At 46.9% G+C, this 12,158-nt stretch overlaps 1 protein-coding gene across 1 annotated transcript; it reads right to left on the bottom strand.

Annotated features, from left to right (window-relative positions):
* Nucleotides 1-526: 526 nt before the first annotated feature.
* hapln3 (hyaluronan and proteoglycan link protein 3) lies at nt 527-11,495 on the bottom strand. Its single transcript, XM_030135993.1, has 5 exons — nt 11,433-11,495; nt 10,486-10,699; nt 8,598-8,978; nt 7,583-7,885; nt 527-1,106 (listed from the first exon to the last, which is right to left on the bottom strand). The coding sequence occupies exons 2-5, from the start codon at nt 10,643-10,645 to the stop codon at nt 829-831; spliced, it is 1,122 nt and encodes a 373-aa protein (XP_029991853.1). The 5' UTR covers nt 10,646-10,699; nt 11,433-11,495; the 3' UTR covers nt 527-828.
* Nucleotides 11,496-12,158: the final 663 nt, after the last annotated feature.

The raw sequence follows: 12,158 nt of genomic DNA, 5'->3' as shown, positions 1-12,158 counted from the left end.
AAACTGAGCTGAATTTATTTTTTTGTGTGAATGCAGTACGCTTCCATATGGTTGTGAAGTTGTAGTTTTTCTTTTTTCATCTTGTACCTCAGTTCACTTTGTGTCACTTTGAGTCCAAAACCATTTCAACTCTTTGTTTTTATTGGTTTGTCGTTCATGTATGAGGGCGTAAATATGAGCTCTGTCGTCCAGGAGAGTCGAACTAAGACACAGATCTGCCCTGAGGGAAGACAAAGAGCTGGAGCTGAGGAGAAAACAGAGGAGAACATGGTCCAGAACACAGGAGAACATGATCCAGAACACAGGAGAACATGATCCAGAACACAGGAGAACATGATCCAAAACACAGGAGAACATGATCCAGAACACAGGAGAACATGATCCAAAACACAGGAGAACATGATCCAGAACACAGGAGAACATGATCCAGAACACAGGAGAACATGATCCAGAACACAGGAGAACATGATCCAAAACACAGGAGAACATGATCCAGAACACAGGAGAACATGATCCAAAACACAGGAGAACATGATCCAGAACACAGGAGAACATGATCCAGAACACAGGAGAACATGATCCAAAACACAGGAGAACATGATCCAGAACACAGGAGAACATGATCCAGAACACAGGAGAACATGGATCTCAGCGGTAGAAGACGGACAAGGAGGTTCAGAGAAGATTGGACAAACCCCCCCCAGAGTCTGTGGTGGATCTGTGTCCAGCTCTGAGTCCACGTTGGCCTCCGTTTCAGACCACTTCAGTGCACTGACAGATGGAACAGAACTGGACCGGTCCCTGGTCCCTGGTCTCGGACTCGGACTCTTATCGGTAACAGTAGACTCCGTATCTCTGGGAGGGAGGGGGGAACCCGAAGCTGCGCACCCCTGGCTCTGGGGGGCCGCAGTGAGCCCGGGCCTTGGTGATGGGATAACGCACGCTGCCGTCGGCCAACCAGCCGGCGTCGCAGCGGTCCAGACCCATCAGCCTCCAGGACGCGAACAGCTGACCCACTTTGGCGATCTGACTGCCGTGGTGGACACAGGCCTGGACGGCTTCAGTGAAGTTCAGTCTGGAGGAGCCGGACAGGAAGTACACTGTACCTGGGGGGGGGGGGGGGGGGGCAAAATGATCATATTACGATTTTTTACAAATAAAATCACAATCTCGATTTTATCACAATTCTTTACATTGATCTTTGCGATGAATTTGTGAGTTTCTGAAAAGTAGAACCAAATAATTTTCCTGTCAGTGGTTCTCAGTGGGGTGGGGGGGGGGGGGTGGGGGGGGTTCACTGGCTGTTAGTACAAAGGAGCTGCAGAAGTATTGAGGACTTCACACAGTCTTTAACTCCTGGTTTTGGACTGTTTTAAGGGAATCCTTTCTTTTGCAGGTTTGAAGGTGGGGTCAGATGTTTTCCTTCAGCATTTTTTACTGTAACTGCTTCAATCCCCTTCACACCCTGATTACAACTAATTAATTAAATGCTTTAACACAAAAATTAAAAAAAAATGTCACCTGTGGAAGGGACAGGACTGAAAAAACACCATCCAATCTTTTTGAGCGCCCAGTCAAAACGATTGGATGATGATATGTCTATGAAACTCAACTGCCATTTGCCCCTCCCCCCTCTGGTCGTACCGTCTTCGAGCAGGAATCGTGCGTTCTCAACGTTCACCGTTAAACTGTTTGGTCACGTACATAAACCAGTAGTAACTGCACCGTTAGTCACATGGGTCTGAACGGGGGCTGTTCTGTCAGAGCGGGGGGGTGGAGCAGACTGGAGGTTTCCATGGATACGCCAGCCGGAGCCTCAGCCGGTGAACTGTTCAGCGCTCGTGAACGCTCCAGAACAAGCACTGAGCGTGTCAGTACTCTGGAGGCGTGGCTTCAGAGGGACGTCTGAGGAAAGGGGGTTTGGACTCGGATTTGATTGAACAGGTTCGTAGCGTTGCCGTCCGACGTGCGAACTGTGTTTGTGCAAATTTGGCAAATGGACTGTATGCTCCGCCCCTCTACTTCCTGAACTTCAGGTGGGTTCTTTATTTCCTGTCTTTCATTATTGGACACACTGACTAACCCAGCTGTGTCTGCTGCTTCTAGTTGTGACTACTGGTTAATTAGACACACCTGGATTAATGAGTGCGTCCAATAATGAAAGACAGGAAATAAAGAACCCACCTGAAGTTCAGGAAGTAGAGGGGCGGAGCATACAGGCCGTTACTGTTGTTTGGGGAAAAGCCAAAGCAGTTCCATACGATGGACGTGCAGTTGTGTTCAGGAACAACTCGTCTGTTTGTCTGTCGGACACGACTCCACTACACAACAGGAAGTCCACATGACGTGGACCTGAACTGACAGGACGCGTTTGTGCGTCTCATCTAACTCCACCCAGAGCCGCTGAATCCACCAGGACTACATCAGATTCTAGAACATTCCACCGTCTGTCTGCTCCTACACACCTGTTCACCCAACACCATCTAATGTGGACACAGCACACACCGACGCCTGAACACACCACACACTGACGCCTGAACACACCACACACTGACACCTGAACACACCACACACTGACACCTGAACACACCACACACCGACGCCTGAACACACCACACACTGACACCTGAACACAGCACACACTGACACCTGAACACAGCACACACTGACACCTGAACACAGCACACACCGACGCCTGAACACACCACACACCGACGCCTGAACACAGCACACACTGACACCTGAACACACCACACACTGACACCTGAACACAGCACACACCGACGCCTGAACACAGCACACACCGACGCCTGAACACAGCACACACACACACAGGAAGAACAGTGACCACACCCACATGTACTGACCACACCCACGTGCACTGACCACACCCACATGCACTGACCACACCCACAAAACCAGACTCATGTCATGACAGGAAATGCACAGGAAACCTGGTCCAGATCCTGTTTGTGTTCGGGGTTCAGTTCTCAGTGTCTGGACTTGAACCAGCTGTTCTTTGTCCTTTGACATTGAACACAAATATCTGGACATTTTCATGTGTTCGAGGTGAATTATCCTGTGTTGTAATAATCTGATTTCAACCTAAATGGATGCAACAGTAAAATACGAGGGGCCATGTGGGACATTATTCAGAATTACCGTTCACACACACGTAAAAACACACACATATGAAACGCTGCTTTCCTCTGATGAAAACAGGAGTAGATGGCTGAAGATGGCTAACCCTAACCCTAACCCTTAGGTTCACTAGCTACTCGATCTCACAAACGCTAATTGCTTAAACTAGCTCTTAGAACTAACTCAGTTATTAGAGTTTGTTTAATGCAGGTGGAAGTCTGATGGGGAAAGTTCAGGGGTCAATGAAAAAGAGGAGCTACGAGGTTGAAGTGAGAGCAAGTAGCTAGCGGACTTAAGGGTGTTGGCATTGGCAAAAAAGCTAACGTTACTGTACACGGGTAACATTAGGGTTTAATTAGCTATATTAGAATAAGTACCATGTGGTTAGTTGACAACATAACCTACACACACGTAATTTTGCTTTAAAGTTGCATATAGACAGGTAACGTTATATAAGCTAACGTTTAGTGCTACTACTAGTAGCTAACGTTAGCTGCTGATGCTAGCCTACACTAAGCTGTATTCATCATTTGAGATCCAACTTCAGCCATCTTCTCTTCTTTTCATCGGAGGAAAGTGGAAATTAGAGTGTTTTATGTCCATCATTTCTGTTATTGCAACATGGGACACACCGCTGCACCATTTTACAACGTTTGGAATATTCTGCAACCAACTTCTTCGACACAGTCGGTCTGGTTATCCCATAGATAACCGCCTAGCGACATCCAGGCAGATCTGCAGATGAAGGCAGAAGGAGATCCTGGGGAGCTCCAGAGCCGGTGCCAGCTTGATGTGAGGGAAGAAGCCTTGGTGGGTGGTGGTCTACGGTCCCACCCACTGTGGCGTAGAAGTGGGGGGCTGGCCGTTAGGTGCATCAAACCCCCCTTTTGTCAAGTTTTTTCCTGTCCCTAGTCTAAAAAGTTTCCATTTGAGTAGAAAACACTACCTGTAAAATATGAATTCATTTTGACCATGTTTAGGTGGGCCACCGTGCATTTGAAAATTTGAACTGCAAGGTTTCTGAATTCAGCAGGTTCAGAAAGTGAATATACCATTTAATACACTTCAGTCAAGTAAAACTTCCTAAGTTGCTCAAATATGCTTTATAAACCTTACTATCAATAGTTAAAGCCCTAATTAAAATATAAATTTAAAAAAATACAATAAATTTTCAACGAAATTATCGGCAAAAGACCTAAAAATGCCAGAATCTCTTGTTAGTGCCAGAGTTTAGACAAGGTCAAGGTCATGTGACACTGAAAAATGGGTCCAATCACAGGTTTTTGCTGATTTCTTTCTTGCCTAGTGTGATTTCAGATCTGCACTCAGGGCTGATTTCACTGGAGAACATCTGATCCTACATTACACATCTGGTTCCCTCCTTTTCTTCAGTTCAGCAGGTACCAGGTTTCCTTTTCCAGACAGGTGGGGGTGGCTGTGGCTCAGCTGGTAGAGCGGGTCATCCAATGACCATAAGGGTCGGCGGTTCAAATCCTGGCTCTGACTGTCCACAGTGTAAACCCTGAACCCTAAACCCTTGCTCCAGGCTGTGCCTTGCATAAGTTCAGTCCATTTACCACATCACATTTTCAGTGTAAATATGCCAAATATGCTAAAGGTAGTGAAGGAGTAATGAAGAGAAGAAGGTGAAGCCCCCTGGGGGCCCTCTGAAGAGAAAAGGTGGCCCTGCAGATGAATGGGAGGAAGGTATTGGCCCTTCACTGACTGCTGTTCCACTCAGCTTCCTTTGGTCAGAACAGTCCTTCAAAGGTACAGAAGACAGCACAACCAGAGCAAAAGAAATATCTGTAGAAGTTGAGGCAATATGGAATAAAGCATAACTGTGTGTGATGTGACCGTCCTCTGGACAGACTGTCCTAACCCTGGCTGATCACATCACACACAGGGAGCATGCAGGGCACTGCCAGGCCCTACTGGAGACATCCAGGGTTCAGTGTCTGACCCAAGGACACGTCGACACGTGGACAGTCAGAGCCAGGATTCGAACCGCAGACCCTTTGGTCATTGGATGACCCGCTCTACCAGCTGAGCCACAGCTGCCCACCCTTGTCTGGAAGAAGACTTGCAGCCTTGCAAGTCAAATTTTCAAACGCCCAGTGGCCCACCTAAACAAAAACAAATTTTGCTAAAATTTTGCAGGAATTATTTTTCACTATATGGAAAAAAAGTTAAACAAGGGACAAATAAAAAGCAAACACTGCAAAAAAATGGGGGGTTTGATGCACCCTACTGGCCATCTGTAGACCTGTTTACAGTCTGTAGGCCTGTTTCCTGTCTGTAGACCTGTTTACAGTCTGTAGACCTGTTTACCGTCTGTAGACCTGTTTCCCGTCTGTAGACCTGTGTACCGTCTGTAGACCTGTTTACCGTCTGTAGACCTGTTTACCGTCTGTAGACCTGTGTACCGTCTGTAGACCTGTTTACCGTCTGTAGACCTGTTTACCGTCTGTAGACCTGTGTACCGTCTGTAGACCTGTTTACCGTCTGTAGACCTGTTTCCCGTCTGTAGACCTGTTTACCGTCTGTAGACCTGTGTACCGTCTGTAGACCTGTTTACCGTCTGTAGACCTGTTTACCGTCTGTAGACCTGTTTCCCTTCTGTAGACCTGTTTCCCGTCTGTAGACCTGTTTACCGTCTGTAGACCTGTGTACCGTCTGTAGACCTGTTTCCCATCTGTAGGCCTGTTTCCCGTCTGTAGACCTGTTTACCGTCTGTAGACCTGTGTACCGTCTGTAGACCTGTTTCCCGTCTGTAGGCCTGTTTACAGTCTGTAGACCTGTTTACCATCTGTAGACCTGTTTACCGTCTGTAGACCTGTTTCCCGTCTGTAGACCTGTTTCCCGTCTGTAGACCTGTTTACCGTCTGTAGACCTGTTTACCGTCTGTAGACCTGTTTACCGTCTGTAGACCTGTTTACCGTCTGTAGACCTGTGTACCGTCTGTAGACCTGTTTACCGTCTGTAGACCTGTGTACCGTCTGTAGACCTGTTTACCGTCTGTAGACCTGTTTCCCGTCTGTAGACCTGTTTACCGTCTGTAGACCTGTGTACCGTCTGTAGACCTGTTTACCATCTGTAGACCTGTTTACCGTCTGTAGACCTGTGTACCGTCTGTAGACCTGTTTCCCGTCTGTAGACCTGTTTCCCGTCTGTAGACCTGTTTACCATCTGTAGACCTGTTTACCATCTGTAGACCTGTTTACCGTCTGTAGACCTGTGTACCGTCTGTAGACCTGTTTCCCGTCTGTAGACCTGTTTCCCGTCTGTAGACCTGTTTACCATCTGTAGACCTGTTTACCATCTGTAGACCTGTTTCCCGTCTGTAGACCTGTGTACCGTCTGTAGACCTGTGTACCGTCTGTAGACCTGTGTACCGTCTGTAGACCTGTTTCCCGTCTGTAGACCTGTGTACCGTCTGTAGACCTGTTTCCCGTCTGTAGACCTGTGTACCGTCTGTAGACCTGTGTACCGTCTGTAGACCTGTGTACCGTCTGTAGACCTGTTTCCCGTCTGTAGACCTGTTTCCCATCTGTAGACCTGTTTCCCATCTGTAGACCTGTGTACCGTCTGTAGACCTGTGTACCGTCTGTAGACCTGTTTCCCGTCTGTAGACCTGTGTACCGTCTGTAGACCTGTTTCCCGTCTGTAGACCTGTTTACCGTCTGTAGACCTGTTTACCGTCTGTAGACCTGTGTACCGTCTGTAGACCTGTTTCCCGTCTGTAGACCTGTTTCCCATCTGTAGACCTGTTTCCCATCTGTAGACCTGTGTACCGTCTGTAGACCTGTGTACCGTCTGTAGACCTGTGTACCAGAGCTGTCAGTGTCTGTGCAGAAGCTAACACATTATGGAGCAGTGTTGCTGCTTCAGATAAATGGTTTGCTGACATCAATAAGAGCCGGTTCTGCACCTGTTTAATCTGCTGATAGACGAATAAAACACGTGTGTGAATGTATTTCATATGTGTGTGTGTGTGTGTGTGTGTGTGTGTGTGTGTGTGTGTGCGTGTGTGTGCGTGCGTTTTCACATGTGTGTGTGTGAACGGTAATCCTGAATAACGTCCCTTACGGCCCCTCATAGTACGAGGGCTGTTCAATAAGTTCATGGCCTCACCCATAAATACTGGTTGTTATAAAACAGGATGTTCCATTCTTTCGTGATGGGATAGTGATGCTTGAACATCCATGGACCAAGTGCATTGTGTAAATGGAGATTATGTTGAAAAATAAAATATAAAGTATCAGTCTGTGTTGTTCTGTTCTGGGTGAGGCCATGAACTTATTGAACGGCCCTCGTAAAACATCACAACAAACACAACTGGATGAAAACGTCCTCAAAGTCGTAAACAGCTATGGCAGCAGGGACATTAGGTATGACATCATCAGCTCCAGAGAACGCAGATAATGACATCACGTCTTACCTTTGATGGAGGCCGTGAAGCAGAAGGCGTCGTAGCGGTGGAGGAGGCGGTGCCTCGGTCCGTAGCTGCGCACGCCTGGAGCCAAGGCCACGCCCCCGCAGCCTTCACGGGGTACGGTGATTGGATACTGCACGGTGCCGTCGGCCAACCAGCCGGCGTTGCACCAGTCCAGCCCCTCCTCCCACGCCGTGAACAGCTGATCGAAGGAGGCCAGGGTGGCGTCCTGCTCCTCACAGGAGCGCTGAGCATCCAGGAAGTTCAGGAGGTACCGACCGAACGGAGAGACGTAAGGAAAGACCACACCTGAGGAGAGAGGAGGAGGAGAGAGAGAGGAGGAGAGAGAGAGGAGGAGGAGAGGAGGAGGAGAGGAGGAGAGAGGAGGAGGAGAGAGAGAGGAGGAGGAGGAGAGGAGGAGAGAGAGAGGAGGAGAGAGAGAGGAGGAGAGAGAGAGAGGAGAGAGGAGGAGGAGAGGAGGAGGAGAGGAGGAGAGAGGAGGAGGAGAGAGAGAGGAGGAGAGAGAGAGGAGGAGAGGAGGAGAGAGAGAGGAGGAGAGAGAGAGGAGGAGAGAGAGAGGAGGAGGAGGAGAGGAGGAGAGAGAGAGGAGGAGGAGAGGAGGAGGAGAGGAGGAGAGAGAGAGGAGGAGAGAGAGAGGAGGAGAGAGAGAGGAGGAGGAGGAGAGGAGGAGAGAGAGAGGAGGAGAGAGGAGGAGAGAGGAGGACGAGAGAGAGGAGAGAGAGAGGAAGAGAGAGAGGAGGTCAGAGGAGGTCAGGTGTACACAGGTCAGCTGTGGGTTTAAATCAGATCTCATTAGAATCTGTTTTTTCTTCTTTTTTTTTTTTGTCACAAACAGAATGATCCTCAGCATCGAACCACAGTTTAAACAGGAACATGTTGAAGCACAGACCAAAAGAACCACAACCCAGACTCTGAGGACTGGCCCTGACCCGGTCCAGACTCTGGGTTCTGGTCCTGACCCGGTCCAGACTCTGGGTTCTGGTTCTGACCCGGTCCTCACCTCTGAGCTCCAGCTCCACCGTCACGCTCTCGTCCTCCAGTCCGTCGATGACCTCACAGCGGTACCGGCCCGTGTCGTTCAGCCTCAGCTCGCTGATCACCAGTGACATGTCGCCGGGCGCGGAGCGACGCAGACGGACACGCCCCCTGAAGCTCCCGTAGCTACGATGACGGTTACCCATGGCGACCATCACCTCCTTCTCCCTGGAGCCGGGCCCGACGCCGTCGGTGGGTAACCAGGACCACTTGACCCGGGTCCGACGAGGAGCCTCCGGTTGCGGTTCGTAGCGGTAGTGACAGGGCAGGGTGACACTGCTGCCCCTGGTGGCGGAAACAGAGGACTGGGCAGACTGGACCAGGAGACGGACCCCAGTGAAGAAGACTGGAACAAACACAAGAGGAACACACACACTGAGACCAGCACCATGTGGCCTGGGTCTGGACTGACCCCTAGACCATGGCATCTGATATAAGATCCAGTCTGGTACTGATGGACACTACTGATATTCTCTGACAGTGGAAGCTCTATTTTCATAAATATTGGATTTGGAATAGCACGTGGATGTGAAAACTTTTGCTGGTGGACGGACGTGACATTACCCATGATGCTCTGGTCAGTCCCAGTACTTTATTAGGAATAAACTTCTAGACTTCCTATTGCTAATTGTGCTCTTCTTCATAAATGTTGGTATTGTGGATCTAAAACAATCCCAGCTGACACAAAAACACTAAATGTGTCAGTGGACGGATGTGACATGGTTGTTGTGGATCCCATCATACTGATGCTCTGCAGCCATGTCAGCGTTTACACTAATGATCCCTGTGCAAAAACTAGGAGCACTATTATTTATTGGATAGTTTAGCATCAGACTAAAGAGGAAAGAACAATCTAGAATTGTTCTTTGTGTCTAAAAATGCTTCTTATTGTAAAAGTGTTGATGTAAACAGTGCTGTGTGCCATTCTTCATGTATGTATTGGTGGAACAGAAGCAGGATGGATCAGCACCATACTCCAGATTGAACCTGTACAAATAAAACATGTGATATGGAGGAGAGAATCTGGGAAGAAAAACTGGGGAATCCAAAAGAAGAGAAGATTTGTTTTTCAGCTCAGTTCAGTTCAAATAGAACTTTTGTGACATGAAAATATAGCATTAATTGTGCTGAAATGGTTGATTTTGGAGCTGAAAACATAGTTCATATGAGCATCAACATGTTGAACAGAACTGAAATCCTGTCCATTTGAACAACTGTCATTTACCAACACAAAGTTCCTTTGGATTCACTGAGACTGATTTAATATGAACACAGACACAAAGAAGAGCTGTGAACACATGTGAGCTGATATATATATATATATATATATATATATATATATATATATATATATATATATATATATATATATGAAGAAAAGGAATCAGTGTTGATATAAATTCAGTCCAGTCCATCTCTGACTCATTTTGAAAATAAAAATAACAATTGAACCCAAACAAACCAATGTGCTGATATCTATCCCATAATATCCAACTCTGTTCTGACACTAGTCCTTCTTGTTCTGGATCCCAGACCCTGTTAGAACACAAACCCCTGGACTCAGCAGGTCCACAGACTGGGGTCAGTGGAGGACTCAGGTCATTATGAGGATCAGGACATGAGTCTGGACCTGATGACCACTGTCTTTTTTTTTTTTTTTTTTTTTTTTGGGGGGGGGGGGGGGTTTACTTTCCTGAAAAAGATGGTGTTGGAAGAGCTCAGAGTATTTCAATTATTCAGGAAATCAAAGAGAAACAACAAAACTACAAACTAATCTTTTTTTTCTCTTTTCTTTTTTCTATAAATGGACAGAATGTGATGATGCGTTTAAGGTCCAGGTGTAAAGTACTGACTCTCTCCGTTTCCGTCTCCGTTGCTGATGTCCTGGTAGTGGAAGCCGTTGTTGTTATCGTAGACTCGGCCTTCAGCTCCTGTCAGCAGCAGGGGGTTCACCCAGACCACCGGCAGGAGGTTCACCCAGACCACCAGCAGGGGGCGAACAAGGACCGACATGACCAGACCCAGACCCAGATCCACAGTCCTGGAGCTCAAACCCACAGATGTGACCTGGAACAGCCCAAACAGAAACAGCCTGAGCATCTGCACCTGAGGAGCAGCAGTGAACACAGCAGCACCTGGAAGAAGCACCACCACGGCGATCAACTAAACACCGATTAATCAATAAATGTATCGATAAACACCACAGTGGAGTCAGGCATCATCACCACAGATCCCCTTCAGTCCAGACTTTCCTCCAGTTTACACAGTTTGTTCAGTTTTATGTTTTATTTGAGCCGGAACTGTTCTGCAAACACTTCGGTCTGTGATCGATTAATCAGTCACTCTAAACAGAATGTGACGGATCTGCGTCGCATCAGTTCCAACAGAAAGTTTATTCCCACTTGGATGTTCTGACCTGTTTATTTGTAGTTTTAATGAAGGTCTGACTGTTTCTAAAAGCAGCTGAAAATGACGTCATTCACTTTGAACCAATAATCAATAAATCTATAGATAAACAAAGGCTCGTGTTGTGTTCTATCAGCAGCAGTTAATTCTGTCAAATATCAGAGAAAATCTACTTTTCTGTGCAGATGAAGTTGGATCAGTTGGAGTCCTGGAGCCTGTTTGTGAGCCAATAATCAATAGATCAATAAAAGTCTGTGAGAACCTGAAGCAGTGATCAGACTGAAGAGGAGGAGGAGGAGGAGGAGGAGGAGGAGGAAGGTCTGCGTGCACAGGATCATCTGAGTCTGACTTTCAAACCAAGAATCAATAAGTGAACAGATGACAGCGGACTCACAGCTCGTCGTGTCGTCGCTCTTCGGTCCGTCCCGGTCCGGGATCATCTCCTGCATCATCGGACCCGACGCAGACAGACCAGCTGTGACGTCACGGTGTGAGGCGGAGACGCGGAGAGGCGTTTTTTTTTTTTCTCTGTATACCTGAATATTTTCAATAAAGCTGAGGAAAAAAAAGAAAAGTACTGTTGCATGGAATAAACAACAAAGAGGGAAAAAATAGGCGTTTTTTTCTCAATTTTTTTTTTTTTTTTTTAAATTTTAAACGAACTTTACTAAAGAACAGCATCAAAACAATCCAACATTCCAGTTAAACTCACCTTAACCCTTTAAGAACCAGACAGAACAGACACAGAAATGTGGTTCAGTCTATTTGAAGAGAATTCTTGGTTCACACTAATAGATTGTTTTTTTGTTGTTGTTTTTTTTAACTTCAGTGGATACGAAATTAAAATAAATACTTCATGCACACGTGAACATTTTCACAGTTTTTTTTCCAACAGTAATAAACCCCCTCAATACCAAAAAAACAAACTTTAACACAACACATATATACAGGGGTGGGGTGGTGTAATGACAGACAGAATGAATGAGTGTGTGTGTTTGTTTTCTGGAATTATTTATTTACTCTGGTGACGTCTGTCATGTTTTTATTATGCACTGACTGTCTGACACTTTTAAATGTTACAATGACAATAAAGCCTATTCTATTCTATTCTATTCTATTC

Source organism: Sphaeramia orbicularis, chromosome 6 (assembly GCF_902148855.1).
Source record: "Sphaeramia orbicularis chromosome 6, fSphaOr1.1, whole genome shotgun sequence".
Lineage (NCBI taxonomy): Eukaryota > Metazoa > Chordata > Actinopteri > Kurtiformes > Apogonidae > Sphaeramia > Sphaeramia orbicularis.
Note: the sequence above shows the minus strand (reverse complement) of the source record. Positions and strands in the feature narration are given on the sequence as shown.